The following is a 21,109-nucleotide window of genomic DNA, read 5'->3' as shown; positions in this document are numbered from 1 at the left end:
CTGACAGGTCTGTGAAAATATCAAATGACATCTCAGACCAAGGATATTGTTCCTGTACATCCCAAAGTCTCCTTAATTCTTCCAAATCTAGTATGTGTGACTATGGTTAGATGAAGAAAAAGGGAAAAACTTAAAACAATTGTAACTATAAAAACATTGTACACAAAGTGGCCACTTACTACATGCTTTATTCTGACTACCTTAACATTGGAGTATTATATTTATGTAATTCTTGCCAAAATTCTTACTGTTGGATTGTTAAACATTTTCAGTTATTGCCAAGCATAATTGTAAGCTGATGGAAGCATTACTGATTTGCAAATACTTATTTCTTCATAGATAACCGGGTTTTCTTCCATGCTCATTTGAATATCACTTATGAGAGAATTTCAAATCATGTCTTTCAGAGGAAAGATAGTGAGAAGACTGCAAGTAGCAAGAATTAACTAACAGAAACACGATTACTAAAGAACTACTGCAGCATATTCTCTTTATGTGGTAGAGGTTTTACAATATTTACTTTATATGATAAGAGTTATAAGTAGAATTCTATCTTGTCTGTTCAGCCTATTATGCAGATGGTGCTTGATTAAAATCTATTTTAAACTACAGCGATTACTGCAAGATAGTGTGCATAAACCAGCTCTCCTAGCTCCATTAAAGGCTTTGGTACTATTGCAGTTTATTTTAAATATGCTTATAGACATTTTCCAGCTTCTCAAGGGACATTTAGATATCAATGATGTGCCTTACTTGATAGTTTTAAATCCTACACTTGATATTCTTGTGATCTATTATGTGTGCAACATGGTTAATGTACACTTTTTCAAAGTGAAAGATTATTGCTTTCTTGTGATAAATAAGTTAAATACATCACTATAATTAAGCAATAAGCCATGACAGGAGGTGGATTACCATGAGCTAACTACACCTCCAGGGATTTTGAGGCACAAGTCTATGCCTTGCAGAATATATATGGTTTTTATTTTATTTCCCATCTGTCTCTGCTTTGGTGGTTAGAAATGGAGTCTATGAAGCTGATGGACTGATGGGAGCATAAGGTATGCCATCATCTCAGCCATTTGTGAGGTTATTAGTACTGGAATTCTGGTATTCTTTTTATTTCAGTATTTTCATATAAGACAAACAGAATTTCCCCTGTGAGTACTCTCTTTTTAACAGTAGGTTTTTGAAGTCTCTTGATCATTCAGGTTGGATTTTAGAGCTGTTCTCAAAACCACTTACCAGAAGACTTCTTACACAAGTTTCTGCAGCATATCACCTAATTTATGGGTAGCTTAAGTGGTGTCCTAATCTGTAAAGAACTTCTATTGATCAAAAAAAAAAAAAAATCTGGAAAAGGAAAACTTTGGCAAATAATACAGTTAAAATTTTAACTGTGGCACAAATTATTGTCAAGCCTTCTAGCTCTTGGACTTTGCACTGTCTGAAGAGTTTAGACTAATAACTAGGGAGCCCTAGTTAATTACCATTTACCAAGTAGTTTTGTACACCCGGTAGAAAAAAATAACAGCAAGAGACTCAGTGTTGGCTAACTAAAGAATGAGTAGCACACTGCCTCTGTTTTTCCACATTTTCCAAATGCTACCAGTAAGCTCCATGTGCATTAACCTTGCATTAAAAATATGTCCATTGTAACACGATGTTCAGGAAACTAGCAACTTAATTTTTAAATTGTGACCATCAGGTTTTTTGCTGTACTTAGTGAGGCACAGAGATCCAGGTTGTTTACTGTAGTCCTGAGCCCTGCTAGACACTACACAGTGATGTATGTAGAAGAATAAAAAGTTTGTTGATCAAAATGAGAATTTCCAGATATTTTCCTCATGTAGTTCCACTGATTTTAACACCTGTGTTCTCCTGTGTCACTTGATATGCATTATTAAATAGTAATAATACAAAAATGTGGTAAGATTCATGCCTAGTAGATCCTTAGCCTAGAGCATGCCTTTTATGCTCTTGATCTTCTCATACTTCAAAACATTTATGATGCACAGTACTCTGGCCAAGCCAACAAGAAGAAAAAGCCTTTGAACCCTCTGGTATGATCATGCATCGTTGCTAGAAGTAGTAGTAAATTAAGTTACCATATCCAGAGAAGCTGCTTTTCCATGGAGCTCCAATCTGTTGAAAGATCAGGACAGTGTCCTTTATGTGCATGTATGTCACCTAGGAAAATAGGCTGTTTTAGTAATCAAGGTCTCTGAGCTAGTCAGTGGCAAAATGTAGTTGCATTTAACAAATTTGCACAACTGCTTATGGGCAGTTTTTTCAGGTGGTACACAAATAATGAGCATGCACTTTTCTTCATATACCATTCTTTTTTCAAGCCATTTGCTTTCACATAAGCAGAGTTAAAAACTATGCACCTAAATCCAGATGGATCAGAACTGATCCTCCAAACATATCTAAACTGTCTGTACTGCTAAAGCTCTGTTTCTTCAGATTTTAATTAGAGATACATAGGGTAATCTAATTGTTTTATTCACAGTCAGATTCTCTTCAAATTCCCTGGAAGGTATACCACCAGTTGAAGTAAAAATTGATTTGAAAAATAGTCTGGGATAGTTCTGGGAAAGAGTGAGGATGAGGAATACATAGAAATGATAGTGTTTTGGCTGTCTGCAGGTGGTTCATGTGGTTGAACTGATGGTCAGGCTATAATGAAACTAATTTCATTTGAATTTACTCATTATAGGCGTGTTATAGCCATTAGCAATAAAACTCAGAAAAGGTGAAAACATGACCAGATGAACTGTAAATGCAATTATAGCAATTATATGAAAGCAAAATATATGAAAGCACTTGGAGGGGAAAAAAAATACATAATCTGAAATACTTATTATGAATTTTATACATGTGACTAAGGCAACTGTGTCAACATTTGGATTATCGAAGATGGCAAGTAAAATTCCATCCTTGCATGCAAAATCCAAATTCTTCGTAGCACAGAAGATATAATGATGGATAGACTGAATTAAGTTTTATAGTACTTCTCTAATTTTATGTTACAGGTCAACGGTGGAGAGAAGAGACCTGCTTCAGATATGGGTAAGAAACCCAAAACTCCCAAAAAGAAGAAGAAGAAGGACCCAAATGAGCCACAGAAGCCTGTGTCTGCCTATGCATTATTCTTTCGAGACACTCAAGCAGCCATCAAGGGCCAAAACCCCAATGCTACTTTTGGTGAAGTCTCTAAAATTGTAGCTTCAATGTGGGACGGCTTAGGAGAAGAACAAAAACAGGTACAAAATGTGCTTGAGCTCAGAGGCTTTGTTTCAAGAAAGTGTTATCAGGGTCATCTAAGCACTGCAGGCAGCTTCTTTTGTTTGCCAGGATGAAACTTGAATATGTGCCATTTCAGGAAAACGATTTAAAGAGGCTGAGATAAGGAGAGTATCGTTTCATTTATTCTGTATGAAATCAGTGAAAGAATTTTTTGTTTCAGGGTGTGACACAACGATTAGGATGGTTTTATGCTGGAATTGGTAGGCCCAAGGTTTTATGATGGCATTTCCATGTCTATGACAGTATGGTATAAGAAGACATTGCTGCCAAAAATTCAATCTGTACCGGGGGATCTGACTTATATCCAAGCTCCCCATTGCAGATGTTTTCCTGCCCCACGATGCCAGCATGGGAGCGGGGTTCACATCTTTTCCTCACCCATCCAGTTTTTGTGGAAGGAATTACAAATTTGTTGACCCCAAGAGACCTAGGGTGAGCCTGGAAAATTGACTGAGGGTTCTGGGGTGCCCTGCAATGTACATGTGGGCTTTGGAAATCACATCTCATAGTTAATTCCATCTTCATGAAAAGACTTTGGTTCTGTAATGGGGTCAGCAGAGCTGGATCTGAACTCAAATTATCACAGAATGGCATGAGGTTATAAGGGACCTCTAGAGATCATCTAGTCTGACCCCCTTGGTCAAGCAAGTTCACCTTGATCATGTCACATAGAATGTGTCCAGGTGGGTTTTTAACACCTCCAGAGAAGGAGATTCCACAACCTCCCTGTTGACAGCCTGTGTCAAGACTGCCTCACCCTTACAGTAAAGAAGTTTTTCTTTGTGTTCAAGTGGAACTTCCTGTGTTCCAGCTTTTGTCCATTACCCCTAGTCCTGTTGCTGGACACTACAGAAAAAAAGTGTCACCCCATCCTCCTGGCATCCGCTCTTTAAGTGTTGAAGAGTTTCCCCCTTAATCTTCTCTTCTCCGGGCTGAATAGCTCCAGTTCCCACAGCCTTTCTTCATAAGATGCTCCAGTCCCCTGATCATCTTTGTGGCCCTGCACGGGACTCTCTCTAGAAGTTCCTCTTGAGCTGGACTGCCCAGAACTGGACACAGTACTCCAGATGAGGCCTCATCAGGGTAGAGGGGGAAGAGAACCTCCCTCAACCTGCTGGACACACTCTTCTTAATATGCTCATTTATTAACTACAAAAATACCCTGTTTCTGTCTAGAATCCACCATTGAATAAGGTCAGCATTTGGAAGGTTTCACTGGAGAAAAGATAACTTTCTAAGCACATGGATCAGATAATTCACTTGGCCTGGCATGTTAGGGTTCTTTTATTGTGTTGTCTCTCCCTTCTGTCTTTTTTAATATGTCCAGCAAAGACCAAAGTTACATCCTTGATGTGACTGGTTGTTTAGACCTTTCCTGTATAGCAGTTCTCTTGTAGCTGAATATTAGCTTTTGGGACCACAATAATAAGCGTTCACTTTAGACTCATAAAATATACTGGCAATGCTTTTAGTTGAGTTCACAAGTAAGAGGCTTTGATGTCATTTCTCCTTGTCTTGCATACCTGCCCAGAATCACTGCCCATGTTGAAATCTGCACACCCAAAGACATCCCTCAGGAGTGCTCCAAGTAGTTGGAGCTGTATCTTGGACTCATCTTGTGTGCCTGTAGAATTATGGATCAAAATTTTCTTAAAATGGTGAAAGGCAGAGACCTTGACTTCTCAAGGGTTTGTTAATCTAATTAATCATACATCTCTCTAGTAATGACATCAAGCAAGATCTTATGCTTGTTTTTTTTCCATAGTGAACCTTAACTTGTGGCTATTGCAGTGGTGAAGCCTTTCCTTCCATAATATTTGTTGCACATACAGAGCAGAAAACTTGGCTTCATGAATAATATTCCAAGACCATGTAATGGAAATAAACCTAAAAAACTATAAAGTGTACATTTCCTTTGAACTTGTCATGTTACTAGTACCAGCAGAAAAGTCTTTCCATAGAATTCTGTTTAGAAAAGTGGATAAAACTCTAAAATTTCCAGTTTTAACTTGGAATTCCTATTGGTAGTTGAAAGCAATAATTTAATAAGTCTCAGACTGGGACAGCAGAATAAAATTTATTTTCCTTATCTCTGTTGTCCTTATTGCAACACAGGAGAATGATGTGTTATGGAATCCACACGACACAGCCCTAAAAAAATGGCTGCAAGTAGTTATTTAAGCCAATTATTCTAAGACTTTGGGTTAGCATATCTTTGTTGCTCTTCAACTCATTTTGCCTATTCATTATTATCTATTAAGCATATTGTTAGAAGTCCAGGCCAGGCCATTTCTAATCTAGCACTGTACAAAAAGAATAAAAGATACTCCTTATTTGAAAAATGGGCAATCTTATTTTCTAGAATAAATTTAAACTCATTCTTTATTCTATTAGGGATCTAATAGTACAAAGTAATGATTACAAGACATCTTAACTGACTAGATAGTCTTGTATTTTAAAGGCCTAATTTTTAAAATCCAGAGCATTAGTAACTGTTATGAAACCTGTGTCTCCAGTAGGAGAACTGGACTCTAAAAATACAAATGATTAAAGTAGCATTTGGAATTTGGCATGGAGGAAACTTCAGAAATTCAAAAATAGATAAATAAACACTAACAGAATTAGAGGAATACTTTATTGATGAATTATACTTGCTGAAAAGGATTCAATTATCCTAAAGGTTCTGGCTTTTATGTTTTGGAAGCTAATGCTTATTCTGGAATTTAAATAGATTTATGTTTCCACATTATGTGTCCTGAATTGAAACTTCTTTACTGCTTAAATAGTAAATATAAATGAATCAGAAAAAGGAACATAATGCAGCTATTGAGAAATAAGAGTAAGCTCATGTTTTCAAGCCAAAATGAAATCTTCTTTGTTCCTATGACCTGAGCCAGCTTTTTCTGAAATGCATAGAATTCTTGTTTATTCCTGAAGATTGACCGCAGAATAAATAAAGGTATTGAAACTCAGTTCAGTACTGACCTGAGGGCAGTGTATGTATGTCCAAGCCTTTGCAAAAAAAAAACCCTGACATGTTAGACTGTAGTTTGAAAGGGTTTGTTCAAGAATCATGTTTTTCAAATGATAAAGAAACCAGGAAAATGCTGGAAAAAAATAGGATTTGAATGTCAAAAAAAGAAATGTAATTATGAATGAGATGATAGATGCTTCACTGAAGTTAGGGAGGAGTTATGGTTAAAATCTATCACATTTTGATGCTCCTTCCATAAGAATATTGCAATTTATTAGATTAAAGCAGATAACAGTGTACTTCCATTGTCAGTTTACCATGTGAAGACATTTGTAGTTTTGGGTCATATGGTATAACTGTTCCCATTAATTTCTGAGTGTACAAGGGCCATTTGCAAATAATGCTGGTGTGTGTGTGAGAGGTTTTTTTGTCCAAACCTATCTACACAGAGGAGTCTAGAAATCAAAGGGATTTCTCTGGTCAGGATAGATTTTGTCATGGCTTCTTCTCAAGTTCTGAATTGGGTACAATAGTTACACGTGGTCAGAAGCAGAAACTGTTTATTTTCCTTCATTTTTCACTGTAAATATTTTCTAACACTGATCAGTTTAATAAACCTGTAAATGGAAAGCAGCTATAGCAGTAGTATGTTGGGGTATAGCTAAAAGGTATGTGCTATAGGCATAGCACAGGTATATCTTCAATGGCTTTGCTAGTTCCTTTCTTATGATTACAAATGTGGTTTTCTCCTTAGTCAGTACTATGCTTCCGTGCATCCTGTTTTTATAGCCTACTTAAATATATCTTTGCCCTTTGTACACATTTTTACTGCAAAGGGGAGAAAAACAGCCCCCAGGGAAGAGGGTTCAGGATGCTAAATGGTTGTGGCTCTGGCTTTCAGACAGAACAGTGGTTCAAACTGGGTAAAAAGGCTACTTAGGTCATTTTCTGTCCTTAGAAAACGGAAAGTCATTTTAAATCAGTACCAGATGGCTGTGTACTAAATGAACCTTAAGTTTCTAACTGGAGCCCTAGTAAAACTGTAATAGATGTGGCAAATTACAAACAAAATGTTCTTATTTACATTAGTGTAACTTTAAAACTCCAGCCAAAGTTTTTAGACCTTAATAAATGTGCTATTATTCTAAAAATGGAATTGAATGTCTATTCAACATTCAACAAAATTAATCTATGGTGTAACTTCAGTGACTTCACAGGAACTCTATGAGGAATTAATTTGGCCTCCTATTAACAGTTTAGTGTGCATACATGTGTATGTCTTTCTGTGTTTTTACTTAAATGTTTCACTGGCCTTACAGCTGAAACGTAACAGTCAGAAGAAGCAGGTGAAGCAACTGTCTGACTGCTGTAACATACACCTTTTTTCAAGCTGCATAATTCATACATAGTAATATCAGAGAATGGTAGGGATTGGAAGGGGCCTCTAGACATCATCTAATCCAACCTCCTGCTAAAGCAGGTTCACCTTGACCAGGTCTCAGGAACATGTCCAGGCAGGTTTGGAAAACCTCCAGAGAAGGAGAGTCCACAAACTCTCTGTGCATCCTGTGCCAGGGCTCACTTGCCCTCACAGGAAAGAAGTTCCTCATATTCAAATAGAACTTCCTGTGTTCCAGTTTTTGTCTGTTACCCCTTGTCCTGTCACTGGGCACTGCATTGCAAAAAAACCTCACCCCATCCTCTGTAAAGAACAGCTGTTCTTTAGATATTTATAAGCATTGATAAGGTTCCCTCTCAGCCTTCTCTTCTCCAGCCTGAGCAACCCCAGGTCTCTCAGGCTTTCCTCATAAGAAAGATGTTTCAGTCTCTAATCATCTTGGTAGCCCTATTATTAGCTGCAACAGTTCAGCTCAGTAGCAACACCTCATTATTTTATCCCTCAGTATTTATTCCTATGTTTGACGCCTCATGAAATTACTGTTAATGTGTTTATATAAGGGTAGATCTGACACAAGTGGGAAGAATTTAATTTCCCACTCATTCTTTCCTGCTGATGTGTCCTCTTCCCCTGGTAGAAGTGGCAAGTGTAAATAGTTAATTTGCTTCAATTATGAGCCTGTCCTGCTAAATTAGAAGCAGCAGGAATATGAAGAGCTAGAATTATACTTATGAGGCAGCTGACAAATCCTCAGAGCTCACAAAATCAAATCATTTACTCCTCATTGGTGCTCAAAGACCCACTAGATAAAAGCTGCAGTTTATTCTTTAACATCTGATGGAACTTGGATTGTAAATTTCGAATACTTAAGTAAACTGAAGTCTTTGTGCATTAGTGTCAATGTTTGTGATGCTGTTACCATCTTCACTGTAACCCATAAGCTTTTAAAGGTCACTGTTTTGGTCACTAAAAATAATCCAGACTGATTTGGCCATGAAAAAATAACAAAATATGTTTTATAAGTTTCTCTTTCCATCACAGAGAAGCTTTAGACATAATAGCACATTACCCAGTGCCAGGATGAATTGATTAGATCAGGAACGGGTATAGTAGTAATGCTGGCCAGCACTTCATGTCTCCATAGCTTCTGTCATGACATGGGACACCACAGGTCAGATCAAATTAGATCCCAAACCAGTGTTTCAAGAAGCTTTGGCACTGCCTGGCTTCTTGGGACACCCAGTCTAGCTCCTCCTCCCTCCTGGGGTGCAGTGCTGTGTTGCTGTGCCATTACTTGACGTGAAAAATGAGCTCATCAGATGGATGGAAGAGCCATTGCGTTCCTGTTGCCTGGCCGTGCATGTGGGGTACCTGGTATCAGGATGTCAGATAGCTTAGAGGACTGTTGTGTGGCCGCTGAAATAGTTCAAGCATAAGGAGACAATCAACTCAAGGTAGTCAGTATCATTTTCAAAACATAAATTTACTTTGTTCACCCTTAGATATGTTCATATACTTATACAGATGTTTATCTACTTCTTCTTCCCACATTAAAAAGGAACTTTTTTTTAATTATTATCTCTGTGCTAATGAAGCAATTTCCAAGATATAACTTTAACACACTTGTAAGAGGAAGAGAATATACCTTCAATTTAGTAAACAATCAGGTGAGGTTTAAATTTAGCTTTGTTTTATTGTTGTAAATGAGAATAGGAAACAAAGGCATATATGTGTATGCACACTGGCAGAGTGAATTACAAGCAAAAGGGATTCAGAAACAGACACAACAGATAGCAGCCTTACACCTCCCCTCCCAGCTACCTGCACCAGCAAAATTCCTTTTACCAGTGTTGCATGTTAGCCTTGTTTGGGAGATCCAGTGTTTGTCTTGACAAATTTCTCTACTGAAATTGCAACTCTACCCTTTGAAGCTCTAGACAAGTACATCAAGAGTTTAAAATAACTGATCCTCACCCTGGTGTGTGTTCCTTCTCTCTTTCTCTGCAAGCAACTGGGCTTAATGAGCTGGAACACAAATGGGCCAAGAAGAGGCATGCATACATGCAGATACAAACTCAGATACAAACTATGCATCTTCAGATTTTTCTATTGCTCTGACTTCTACAGGGCCAGACTTGAATAATTTCCACTGACTTCAGAAGGGGGCAGTTAGTCCCTCTGTTTGCAATGTATTTTTGCCTCAGGACTTCTGGTGGCTGGCATCTGCCTCTCCCACACAGATCTGGGCAGAGCAGGACTGCGCTGTTGCTGTGCACTCGGGATGGGAAGCCTTCCTCTCTGCTGAAAAAAAACCCCATAAAATTAATGTAGGTCACCATAGGAGCTGCTGCATCTTATGTATAGAGTAATGTAGGCTATTTTCTGCTGGCCTCCTGCCCAGCTCACCTGGCAGCTTGGTCTTCCTGCAGCCTCCCGGCAGCATTGAAATTGCAGGGAATATCAGACACTTCCCTGCCCCGGGGTGAGTTTCTAATATGTATTTACTACATACAAGAGACACAGCTTCTAGATAAATATTGCACGTGACCACTGAGCTACGAACATTGACAGTACTTGGCCTTCTCATTGTCCTTTGAAGGAGCTGGACCGAAAGGACTCTAGATTTCAAGTACTGACACAGCAGCACGCATAAGTAATAGCCTTCATTTTCTACTGATTCTTCTTCCCCACCCTTTATCTATACATTCAAGTTGTATAGGAACATGACTTTAAATCATTTCCGTACAAAACTGAACTTAGGCTCAATTATTTTGCTCCATTTGGGCTCACATCCTTATTTCTTTTAAAAAGAATACCAGTAAGTGCAAATAATCACCACAGGAATCATACGTTTAATCTTGTTTGCTTTGTACCCAACTTTTTTCCAACCTGCTTCTGATAAAAATTAACAATCTTGCTCATGTAAGCTGCAAGCATCAAGCCTGTAAGGCCAAATTTAGGCCTGGCACAAATGGCTGCAATTTCCAGTGATCTCTCCTGAGTCTCACTGTTTGTGCTAGGGCTAACTTTGGCCTGTGATCTTTCCACTGCATGCCAGAAAGACTGAATTCTTTCCCCTAAGCCTCTAATATGTCATCAGTGTCTTTTTCATGCTCTACAGTCAAAGAGACTGCTGAGCCATATAGCTAGCCCTGGGCCTCTTTCTGTTACTGTATGTACTTAGATTAAAAGTCAAATGGTAACATATTTCAGTATCCATTAGGCAGTTCTGAGGATTTTTTTTTTCTGACTGCTGTGGGAATATCTCTCTCCATATTTTAAAGGAGCATGTGCAGGTCTAGGTACCTTTGCTGCAAAATCAGAAGATTAAAACTGGAGATATGTCTTCCACTTGGGAAAAATACAAATTTTCTGTATCTGCCTAGATGTGTAGGGCCAGGAACAACAATCTGAATGTGGAATTAAGTTCTGGATTGCAGCCTATTGTATTTTATCAGATGCCATTCCTGTAACGGTAGCCTGTGAAAATGACACTCCCGTGGGTAATAACACTGCAGAAACCAAAAAGACAAAATCGGTCATGTTGCTTTTTGATTCGCTGTTTTTGCATATCCTGCTTTCTGGGATTTCTGGAACACTTCCATCAAAACAAATGTGGGCACCTTTACATCATTTTTAAAAGACAAATATAACTTGCTTGCAAGTGTCAGCTCTAAGGAAACATCCGCACAATAAACTGGAAACTTATCCTTTGTCATCCTCATCCCACTTATTTAAGCAAAGCCAGGGAAGTAGCATGGTTATTCGTAATGTGCTTTGTCAGCCAGGAGACACAAAGCTTTTTCAGACTACCATGAGGCACAAATTCTGAAAGTCTCTTTTTCTCTTAAGACCATTAGTCGGTTTAACTCATTGTCTCCAAATCTCTGGTATCAAAGAGGACCATAGTTTGTGGTGCCTTCTTATTATCACTCAATATTCCAAGCTGAGTTCATATTTGCAGATGTTTGAGTACCTATTTTGGCTCTTATGATGATGACTCTGGGAAGAGAGATCTGTTTCCCCTAAGGCAACAAAGATGAAAGACACATGGGACAAGGAAGGAGTCTTTTCTGATGTGTTGGTAATCCTCCACAAGCAAGTTGAGATGAAGTTCACTGGGAAAAGATGACTAACCAGAACGAAAACTTGGCTCAAAGCTTTACAGATGTAGTTCAATTATATATACATTGGTGATAAGTTTCATATTAGCCAACATGCACAGGAGACACAAAGCCTGCTTCAAGGAATTTATGATGCAAGGAGAACTAAGAAATGGTTAAAATATATAAAGCACCAGAAGTTGGCACCATAAAACAGAAGTGCACATATTCTACTGAAGTTTTAATTGGGTACTTCTGCAACTTCTCTATCTCCAAATGAAACTTTGAGACGATCAGTTATAAGAATGTGTATCACTCTTAATAAAAAGAGTTCAGCCCTTGATGTAGGCTGCTGCAGCACTGGTAGGTCATGGCCTGCAGGCTGGTATCAGGCTGTTACATTAGCGGTGGGGTGGCCGGTGGCCAAGTTCAAATGCTATCTTATATGTACGAGGTAGAGTTTCATACTTACTCCGTTTGGAAAGTATCTTCTATGTTGCTGCATACTTTGCTAAACAGTGTAAGGGAACTTGAAGATACCTTACTGGGTGCTCTTTGGAAATTTAATTAAGTAGTAAAGTAAGAACCTGTGTGTTATACTGTGTAAATTTGCGTTTATGCAGCACAGTAGGAAAATAATGCCAGCAGCTTGCATTTGTAGACAAATGAATGTAATCTTGGTGTTTTGGGGTTTCTATAACAAGCTGGAGAGAATAAGAATAAATTACACTGACCCACCCTGCTTATACAGAAATGATGTTTTTTTCTGCCCATGTTCAATTTCCACAACTGGGACAATAGAAAAAATAAAATATTGTGTAAAGAAACAAATCTGCTGCTGAATCGAAATGGGCCTTTACTGCCTGAATGACAATCAGTTGACATTCAATTATCATGTTAATTGAATTAAAGCAAGCTAGAAATTGTTTAATTCCATAAGTATATGCTCCTATTGAGTTACTTATTTAATAATCATTGCTTGCTTAACGGAGAGGAGGGGAAAATGACCTTACAAGAGATTTGTGAGATGTTAAAAATAAGTATTCCCACTATACACTTTAGATAAGCAACAGAACAGAAGCCCACTTCTTGATACAGGAAAAATGTTAAATGTATTATTGGAAATGATGTGTTTCATAATTTGACACTGTCTTAAGCATGAAACTCAAAAGAGGTTCAGCCATTTTCTAGAGCACACTTGAATGATGACAAGCCTTTTTTCTATTGCAGACATGTAACTGTTACATCTACTAAAATGCAAAACTGTTTAATCCTGAGGGCTAAAAATTCTCACAACTGCAGACAAAAAATAAGTTGTGAGGGGAAGCTGACTTGCTCATACCTGTCTGAGGTGCTACCACAAATGCTGAGGATGCTCCCCATTTGCCCAGCCTTCATAGTCCCCCAGTAAAAGGAACTGGTAGCTGCTGCCAGGGCCACATTCCTTTGCCTTCAGAGAAAAATATTGACAACCAGACCTTGCCAATACTCATGAAAATTATTAGCTCTCCAGGAAGGCAGAACTTATCCTAATTTTTAGTGCAAGCCAGGATCAATCAGGATTTCTAAAACCAACATGAAGTTCATCAACCTCCTTCTATGCTGACCTGATCAGTGGGCATCTTCAGAAGGACGATAGCTTATAGACAGTGAGATTTCAGGCTGTTGCCCTTAGAGAATATGCCAATGCCCTTACAAGGAAGAATCAGGGCAAACTGACCACCCTCTAGACAAGTCAGCCTACAGGGGCAATTCTGGCCAGTGCAAAACATCAAAGCAGGCTGGGGTCATCAAAAAACTTTCCTCATCTAGTAAGGACTTTTTTACAATAATGACTTTCTAATACATGGTTAATATTTATATTACCGTGGAAGACGTATTGTTCATGTGACTATTATTGGTTCACCAGCAAACCAAAGAAAAGAGGGCAAGGCAATCCGTACACTGAATATGGTAGATGTATTGGTATAAAATAATTAACAGCTAAATTATGAGATTCCTATGAAGAAGTAATGATTTAGGTGTAGATTTATAGAACTATTTGCTTCATATTATTGAGTTAACCTTGTGCAATGTGACTGAGGGAAAAGTCAGATCCCAGGAGATCCTTTCAATATGCTGTGACTGTACGAACGCAGCAGGAGTGTGTATTTTTTATATTTGTGTAATGCAAAATAAAATCTGATGCAGAAGCAGTAGATACATGATCTTTTGAAGATCATTATTCTGTGTAAAAGTCTTTGTTCAGCTCTGTTTTTTTAAACTGGCTATCAGAATGATGCAGAGGCATTGCAATATACAAAGCGGTATAACTTAGTCTTTGTTCTGTAGGTCAAGCTAAATTAATTTTAGCAGCTAGGAACAGATTGTTGACTAATTTTTTATTCATTTTCAAAACAAACAGTACGTTTCCCTAATAATCACAAGCGATTACAACTTAAAAAGCAAATTGCTACCATTTCTTTTTGCAAAACAATAGGGGATCAGACAACACTATATATTTATCTTAATCTGAAGAAATAACAAGGGTGCACAGATACAGTTGCACAGCTAAAACCAATCTTTTTTTCTCCTTTGTCTTTACATTTACAATTTTAGAAGCCTAAGACTTCTCTGTTTCCATTATGATCTTTTGCTTCCCTGGGAAGCAAAATCTTTAATCCTTTTAGGCAGCTTCTGAGTTTTGTCAGCCCATATCTGAGGTTTGTTCTGTCTCTGAAAGCAAAGACTCAGTGAAACAAAAAAAGTATTTCACCAGCACATTCTTTATAAAAATGGTGTTGTACTGAATCCTTCCAGCCTGACGCTACCACTCTCCCTTTGTAATCTGCAACCATATTGTCCTCTGTGTGTTCACTGTGTGCTGCCAGGTCCTCTCCACTGAGGGAGAGGTTTTACCAGAGCACTGAAAATGAAAAGAAATCAAAGTAAAGTTTCATAAACTTTGTCCTTCTGAGGAGGAGAAGTAGGTGTATGTTTTTCAGCTGTGGAATTCAGGAGAACACCTCAAAATTGTCATAAATAGCATTGCCAATCTCTTACCCAGTTAACTAAGCAGTGTGGAATGGGAGGGGGATGGTGGATAGCCATTACTCGGTTTGTGGAGGCTTTCCACCGGTGACCAAGTTGTGCACATGGCTGGAGAAGTGGATAGCAGAGACTCAAAGCTGCAGTTCCATTTAGTGCAATATTATGACTCCCAAATGCTCATGAAAATGTGAATTAACCTCTGGCATGTGAATTAAAAATTGTGAAACATAACAGCAATAAAAAAGTAAATTTTCTTTGCCTTTCTTTTTCTCTCTTGCTTTTAAACCTTCCTTTTAGGTGGTTTTTAAGCTTTTCCCTGCAACTAGGAAGGCTATGTGTTAGTCCTGCTTACTTACATGAAATCAAGTTGCTTGCATGGCTCCTAAATCTGCACTTTCAGAAAAAAAAAATGATGTAGTGAGAAGCTCATGACAATATTTGTCAACATATTCCCAAATCTGTCACTGATGTGGCTAAAAGCAAGTCATTAGCTAGGCTCCATGGGTCAGAAAACGGTTCTCCTCCTGAGAACTTTCAATCCTAAATATCCATATGCTTTTCTAACATCATATTACTCTAACACTATGAGGACATGCCTAACCTTGCAGATAATCTTTGATCTTGAAATTTGGGCAAAATTGAAGTGATTCTCCAAGCTCTTTAATCTATTATGAAATTGTGTCCATGCCACATTTGAAATAATTTGGTGAGTTGAGAGAAATGTACAGAAATAGATCCATGCTCCTGAGAAGTTAATTAGACCGATACGGGATCAAGACTGGAATAATGACTAACATTTATTATCTTTAGCAGCTCCATGAAGCTTGCTTGACTGCCCCCAACAGTTTATCCAGGGAAGAGAGAAAGCTTCTTGACTCATCTGTGTGGTGCTGTCATCTCCTCCTCTGTTTAACTCAATGTCTTTCCTCACATTCTCACCTTCCTCAGAGGGTTTTAACTAATCTCACAAGTGGAAGCCAGTGGAGAGGTCCACATCTGCCTTCCCCAGTCCCTAAAGGTCCCATTTGAAAGTACACTTCATCCTTTACTTTGAACAATTAAACCTGAGCTGCTGTGAGGGTTATTGTTTTTTCAGTACTGCTGGGTAGTTAAAGGGTGTTTCCCAGTTGGAACAATATTTTCTTAGAAGAATTTGATGTTTATTATTTCACTCTAAGCAATATGAGGAGGAAAGGCAGTTTACTTAGAAAGACTTTATGAAGATGCATGAGACATGCTGGTGATATATAAAAACAAAACCAGATTAATTTACCAATGTGACACTCTTTGTTTTTAGGTATACAAAAAGAAAACTGAAGCTGCCAAGAAGGAATATCTGAAGCAGTTAGCTGCCTACAGAGCAAGCCTTGTATCCAAGGTAACACAAAATGTATATACATGCACACATATATATAGTGACATATTGCAAACTATTTCTATGATGCCGAGCACCATAGTTTTTAGTGCAAATAACCTTGGTTTTTATCACTTTAAATTTAGATTTAAGGTGCAAATGCTCAATAAATACATTCCTCTTTTCTTGAAAAGATATCCTTTCCCTTCTGGTCATAGAGACTGCACTTCTTCAAGCTGGAAGTACCGTCACAGTTCAAGAGAAGGAGATACTGGTGAAAAGACCTTAGTATAACAAACATGCTATGCCAGGCAGTCACCGTCCTATGCATAAGGGATAAAACCATATCATACACAAAATGCTTGTCTTTAATTTTGTTGTGGGTTGTTTTTTTTTTTTTTTCAAGTACTGCTTTTTGCCTTGCAATCACAATACAGAAAAAGGCAAGCTCAGCAGACATAGCAACTTTGCATCCAGCAAGCAATTTGTGTGAGCACAACATAGGTCATGGTAAGGCTTTTATACTGGAACACACCATTGTATCCCCTGTACACAGCTAGTAGCAATCTTCTAAGTTGATGTCTAAAAATGTTCTCAGTGCCCATAATTTTGTAACATGCTCTTTAAAATTTGTGACAGACTTTAAAATATGCAGAAAAATGTGGAATTACTGCACTGTATCAACGTGAAAACCCAACTGAGCAACTTCAGAATCATACCAGTTAGTATCACTTGTTCTTAGTCTGTCAAAACAAACTTAGATGTATTTTCTTCTTATGTAAATAAAATTAATTTTAGAGGTAAAGATGGCAATACGAAGGACTGCCATATGTGATATGAGTAAAACTTCATGTTACTTTTAAATGTTTTTGAAGTCCCACACTATACTTCTCTGTATCTTAATTTGTACAGATTTCAGGGGAAGACCGTGTAATTAGCCATACAAGAACCGTTCATGCATCTTCCTACATGATCTTAGTATTTGGTTGATGTTTGTTCTGAATTTAAAAGCCTGGAATATGGATGTTATCTCATTTGGTTTTGGGGGTTGTGTCATGCATTTTAATTATATAGCTACTATCATAAGTACCAATGCATTTAGGTAAAGTTATTTACAGGCAACCTTTAATTTCTGTCTTAGGGATGTTTGGTTCTAGAAATACTCATACCTTCAGAAAAGGTACCACGTGCAAACAATCTTTTTTTTTTTTTTAATTAGCTTACTTATTGGCAAAAGAGTAAAAAGGTTGAAACATTAAAAAAGTATGCTATTACATTTTCTGAGGTTTGTTTTTAGAAGAAAATGTAAAAGACTGTTGACCAGTTTAGTGCATGAATCCATTTGTGCAGATGTTTAAATTTGTTGTTAGTCAGAAAAGCACTGAAGCATTTTTCTAACTTTTAAGCAATTATTTAAAATCTAAATTCTGCCCATAATGTAATGTTTTCCTTTAGTGTGGGAAGTATCAAAATATAAACTTAATGAAGGCAAGTACTAATTCCTTACTCTCATGAACATACTCGGTGAATCCAACAGACCTGGCATGTAGCTAAAACAAGTCCACTTTGGAATAAGTGTGGAAACAGCCAGCGTAATATTATATCACTGTATTCTAAATAAGCATTATTAAATATTTATATAGCACCAGAAGAGTTGTAGTTGTGTAGACAAGCATGTAAGCATGGAGAGATAGATATAATACATTATTAAGATTGTTTTGAGTCCATGTGTTCTTTTATGTGTTCTGTTATCATCCTTAAAAGCTACCTTTAGAAGATACTAAGAATCCAAAACCTCATTCTCAAAAGTTAAGACATGCCAAAAGTAACATTCATTTTCCAAAAATGCTTTAATACAATATTAGTGATTTACTCACATGGTGTGTTTTATGCTTTGTACTGCACTCTGTGTGAGTTTCTTTTCATACTCTTATAATCTGGTGTTCACCCTGGGAGCTCCCATGTTGTGGTTGCTATATGTTGTTTAACCTTGCTTCTTTATAGGATTTTCTGTGCTGCTCGTCTCAGCAGTGTTTTAGTGCAAAGAAATTCTCAATGGTAACACTGGAGCAGGAAGTTTGTATTGTCCATATTGTCAACCACAAGTAAATGATTCTGAAACCAGGTATTCAGTAATTTTAGGTGTCTTTCTTGGAACATCTATGTCCCAATGACTTCAGGATCAGCTGGCTGAAATGAGATGTTCAGCTGTGCTTCACATCACATGAGGACATCCTTTTGCAATGAAAATGGTGGGAGTTATTCCATTGTCAAACTGTCTTGCTTTTTGCAGAGGGCTCTCCCTGTGGGAAGAGGCAGGCATAGGCAGGGAAAGGTGCTGCTTAGGTACCCTGTCTCCAGCTCAGCAGATGCCTCACTCCTCCCAAAGCAGCTGCTTTCCCTGTTTCATAGCTTTTTAACACCGGTTCTGCTACTTTTCCCATGAAAGATTGACAGTTTTTAAACTGTGTGTAGAGCTTGTATCTGAGTGTTTGTGTATGTTTTTCTACATTTATTTGCAAGTCTGCATTTTTCTGAAAAGCAAAAGAGGGGATATGTGCCATTATACCTGAGTGGACCAGACTTTGATTTGAATTCACTGCACCCATCTTGGTCATTTGAAGTGCTGGAATAGTCAGAACTGAAGATTGCAAAGAAATGAGTTAAATCTTTTGCCAGGAGATTTCTTAGCTTCTGCATGACAGTGGAATAATGAAATTCAGGAACATTAGTTTTCATCCCAAGGTCTGAGTTGGGACTATCAGGTGGGGATCATGTGCTTCTCCATAATACTCGTCCCTTTGACTCCTCTCCTCTCCTCTCCTCTCCTCTCCTCTCCTCTCCTCTCCTCTCCTCTCCTCTCCTCTCCTCTCCTCTCCTCTCCTCTCCCTCATATACTCATAGCCTTGGGTACATAGTGGAGGAAACTAGCAGTGAACATGAAGGACATGAAGACTATCTGGTTTTCATCATTTAGAGCAACCAGTACTGGGAAAGCCCATGTGGAGGAATAGCCTCAGCTACCATCTCAGATGATACATGTTTATAAATTTAAGTTTAATTTAATGAGAAGATGCGATATTAATCTTTGGCACAGTCTTTCATTGTCCATTCCAGAATTCAAGTCCCTCTTCCATTGCATCTTAAGGAAGGGCACCAAAATTTCAGGGAGGTATATGATGTTTTCAGCTAGGTGCATTCTTGACAAAGCTGAGCAGTTCAGACTGTGTTTTTTGACAAAATCATAACTGAAAAGAGTGCAAGTGTCACCAGCTACTTCAGTCATAGGATTGCCAGACCATCTCTAGTATGCTTTAAGTGCTTTAATGATGTCTTTATAAAATAGGGCTACAACCCTGTAAATAAGGTAAATACATGATTGTGTAATATGTTAGTTATGAATTAATCCCTGAATATTTTTTCAGTTTATTTCTTGTATTTTCTCCTTTTTTATAATGATTGAAATTAATGGGGCTGTTGTTGAGTTTGTTCATGTGTGTAGGAATTGATATATAAAGTAAAAATCACATAACAAAGCATTATATCTTCTGCTATGCAGATTACCATATTGCTTATAGTACTGACTAAGCCTTTGCATTGTAAACAAGTGTCTTTATATTTGCCCATAGTTGCAACTTTTAGTACTATTCAGGTCCAGAAATGCAGTTTCTGGTATCTGGTAATTTGTACAGCATTACATAAAATGCTGTGAATTGCAATTTTACTTTTTTATAAAACAAGCACTTTTTCTAGCTTAACCAGCCTTTCTTCTAATGCTGATATTAGAGTTTTTGCTGCATTTTTCAATATATATAATATTTATATGTATATGGGATAAATGATAAATACTTTCATATATATTTGCATCTATGTATATGTAATAATAGATGCATATTATGTATTTGACATGCATAATATATTTGTGCATATAAGTGATAGCATATAAAGAAGATTTCCCTTCCGTGTTTTGTTCTCTTTAGCAAAATGAGTCTTTCGTTCTCTTCGTGTAGTGACACAACTTCAGACTTCGTGCAGACATAATTTAGTAACTATGGCTGGAGCTAAAACCTCAGAGAAAGGAGAATATTGTTCAGATTCAAATACTCAAGCATATTTCAAAACTCTAATGTTGTATCTAAGTCAAAGAGGTGTCCTCACTTGACATTGCAGCAAATACATTGGACATTTTTCAGTTTTGTGATCAATGCAAATCCTTTGGACATGTAAAATTGCTTCTTGAGGTATATGGCAGATGTAGCTTTCCTAGCTCATCCTCTTGCTATTACATTTCATTAAAAAAAAAAAAAAACCTAAAGGTCATACCTAGGAAGATTGGCATTGCCTTAATGCCATTAGCACAGCAATTTGTAACCAGAGAGTTTCCAGGCAAACAAAATGTCTGTTACATTGCCTATCCCATAATACAATTGAACAGCCTAAGAAATTCTAGTCTTTTAAGACTGCAGAGAATATACATGAAAAGTTTGAGCTCCTTATAAAAAGCAAAAGGGAGACCATGTTAAAAAAAAACCCCAAACATGAAACCCAAAACTCAAACAGTAAACTTGAAATTAGTTTCACGTTTTGTATGTGTATGTGGTGAGAGCGCTTGCTTAACAGAAAAAAAGGCAAAACCATCTATCAACTCTCCCAGATCCTACATCTCTCCACTCCTAAGTAAATGCAGATGTTCAGAGAGTGCACTCTCCACAATTTGTTTGCCGCAGCCCAGTGAATCCCAGTTTCATTCTGCGTAATGTCCAAGCTTCAGACATTAAGGGGAACACCTTATCCTGGCTCACTCCTCCCTCAAATAAGCAGGTAATGGGGTTTAGGACATTTCTTTTGGAAATAAAATTCTGAGTATGTCTTGGCAGAGGAGATGAGACTGAACTGTCTTTTCTCCTGGTCAGTGCTTCAGTTGGTTGGCTATTGCATAC

The 21,109-nt window shown here is 37.6% G+C and overlaps 1 protein-coding gene across 2 annotated transcripts in view; it reads left to right on the top strand.

Annotated features, from left to right (window-relative positions):
• The window catches only part of TOX (thymocyte selection associated high mobility group box), a 226,804-nt gene that overhangs the window by 183,357 nt on the left and 22,338 nt on the right, over positions 1-21,109 (top strand). For both annotated transcript variants that reach the window (XM_061995001.1, XM_061995000.1), the window contains 2 exons: positions 3,036-3,266; positions 16,113-16,193. In XM_061995001.1, coding sequence (XP_061850985.1) covers positions 3,036-3,266; positions 16,113-16,193 — 312 coding nt within the window. The remainder of the gene's footprint in view (positions 1-3,035; positions 3,267-16,112; positions 16,194-21,109) is intronic.

This window comes from Colius striatus, chromosome 4 (assembly GCF_028858725.1).
Source record: "Colius striatus isolate bColStr4 chromosome 4, bColStr4.1.hap1, whole genome shotgun sequence".
NCBI classification, from domain to species: domain Eukaryota; kingdom Metazoa; phylum Chordata; class Aves; order Coliiformes; family Coliidae; genus Colius; species Colius striatus.
Note: the sequence above shows the minus strand (reverse complement) of the source record. Positions and strands in the feature narration are given on the sequence as shown.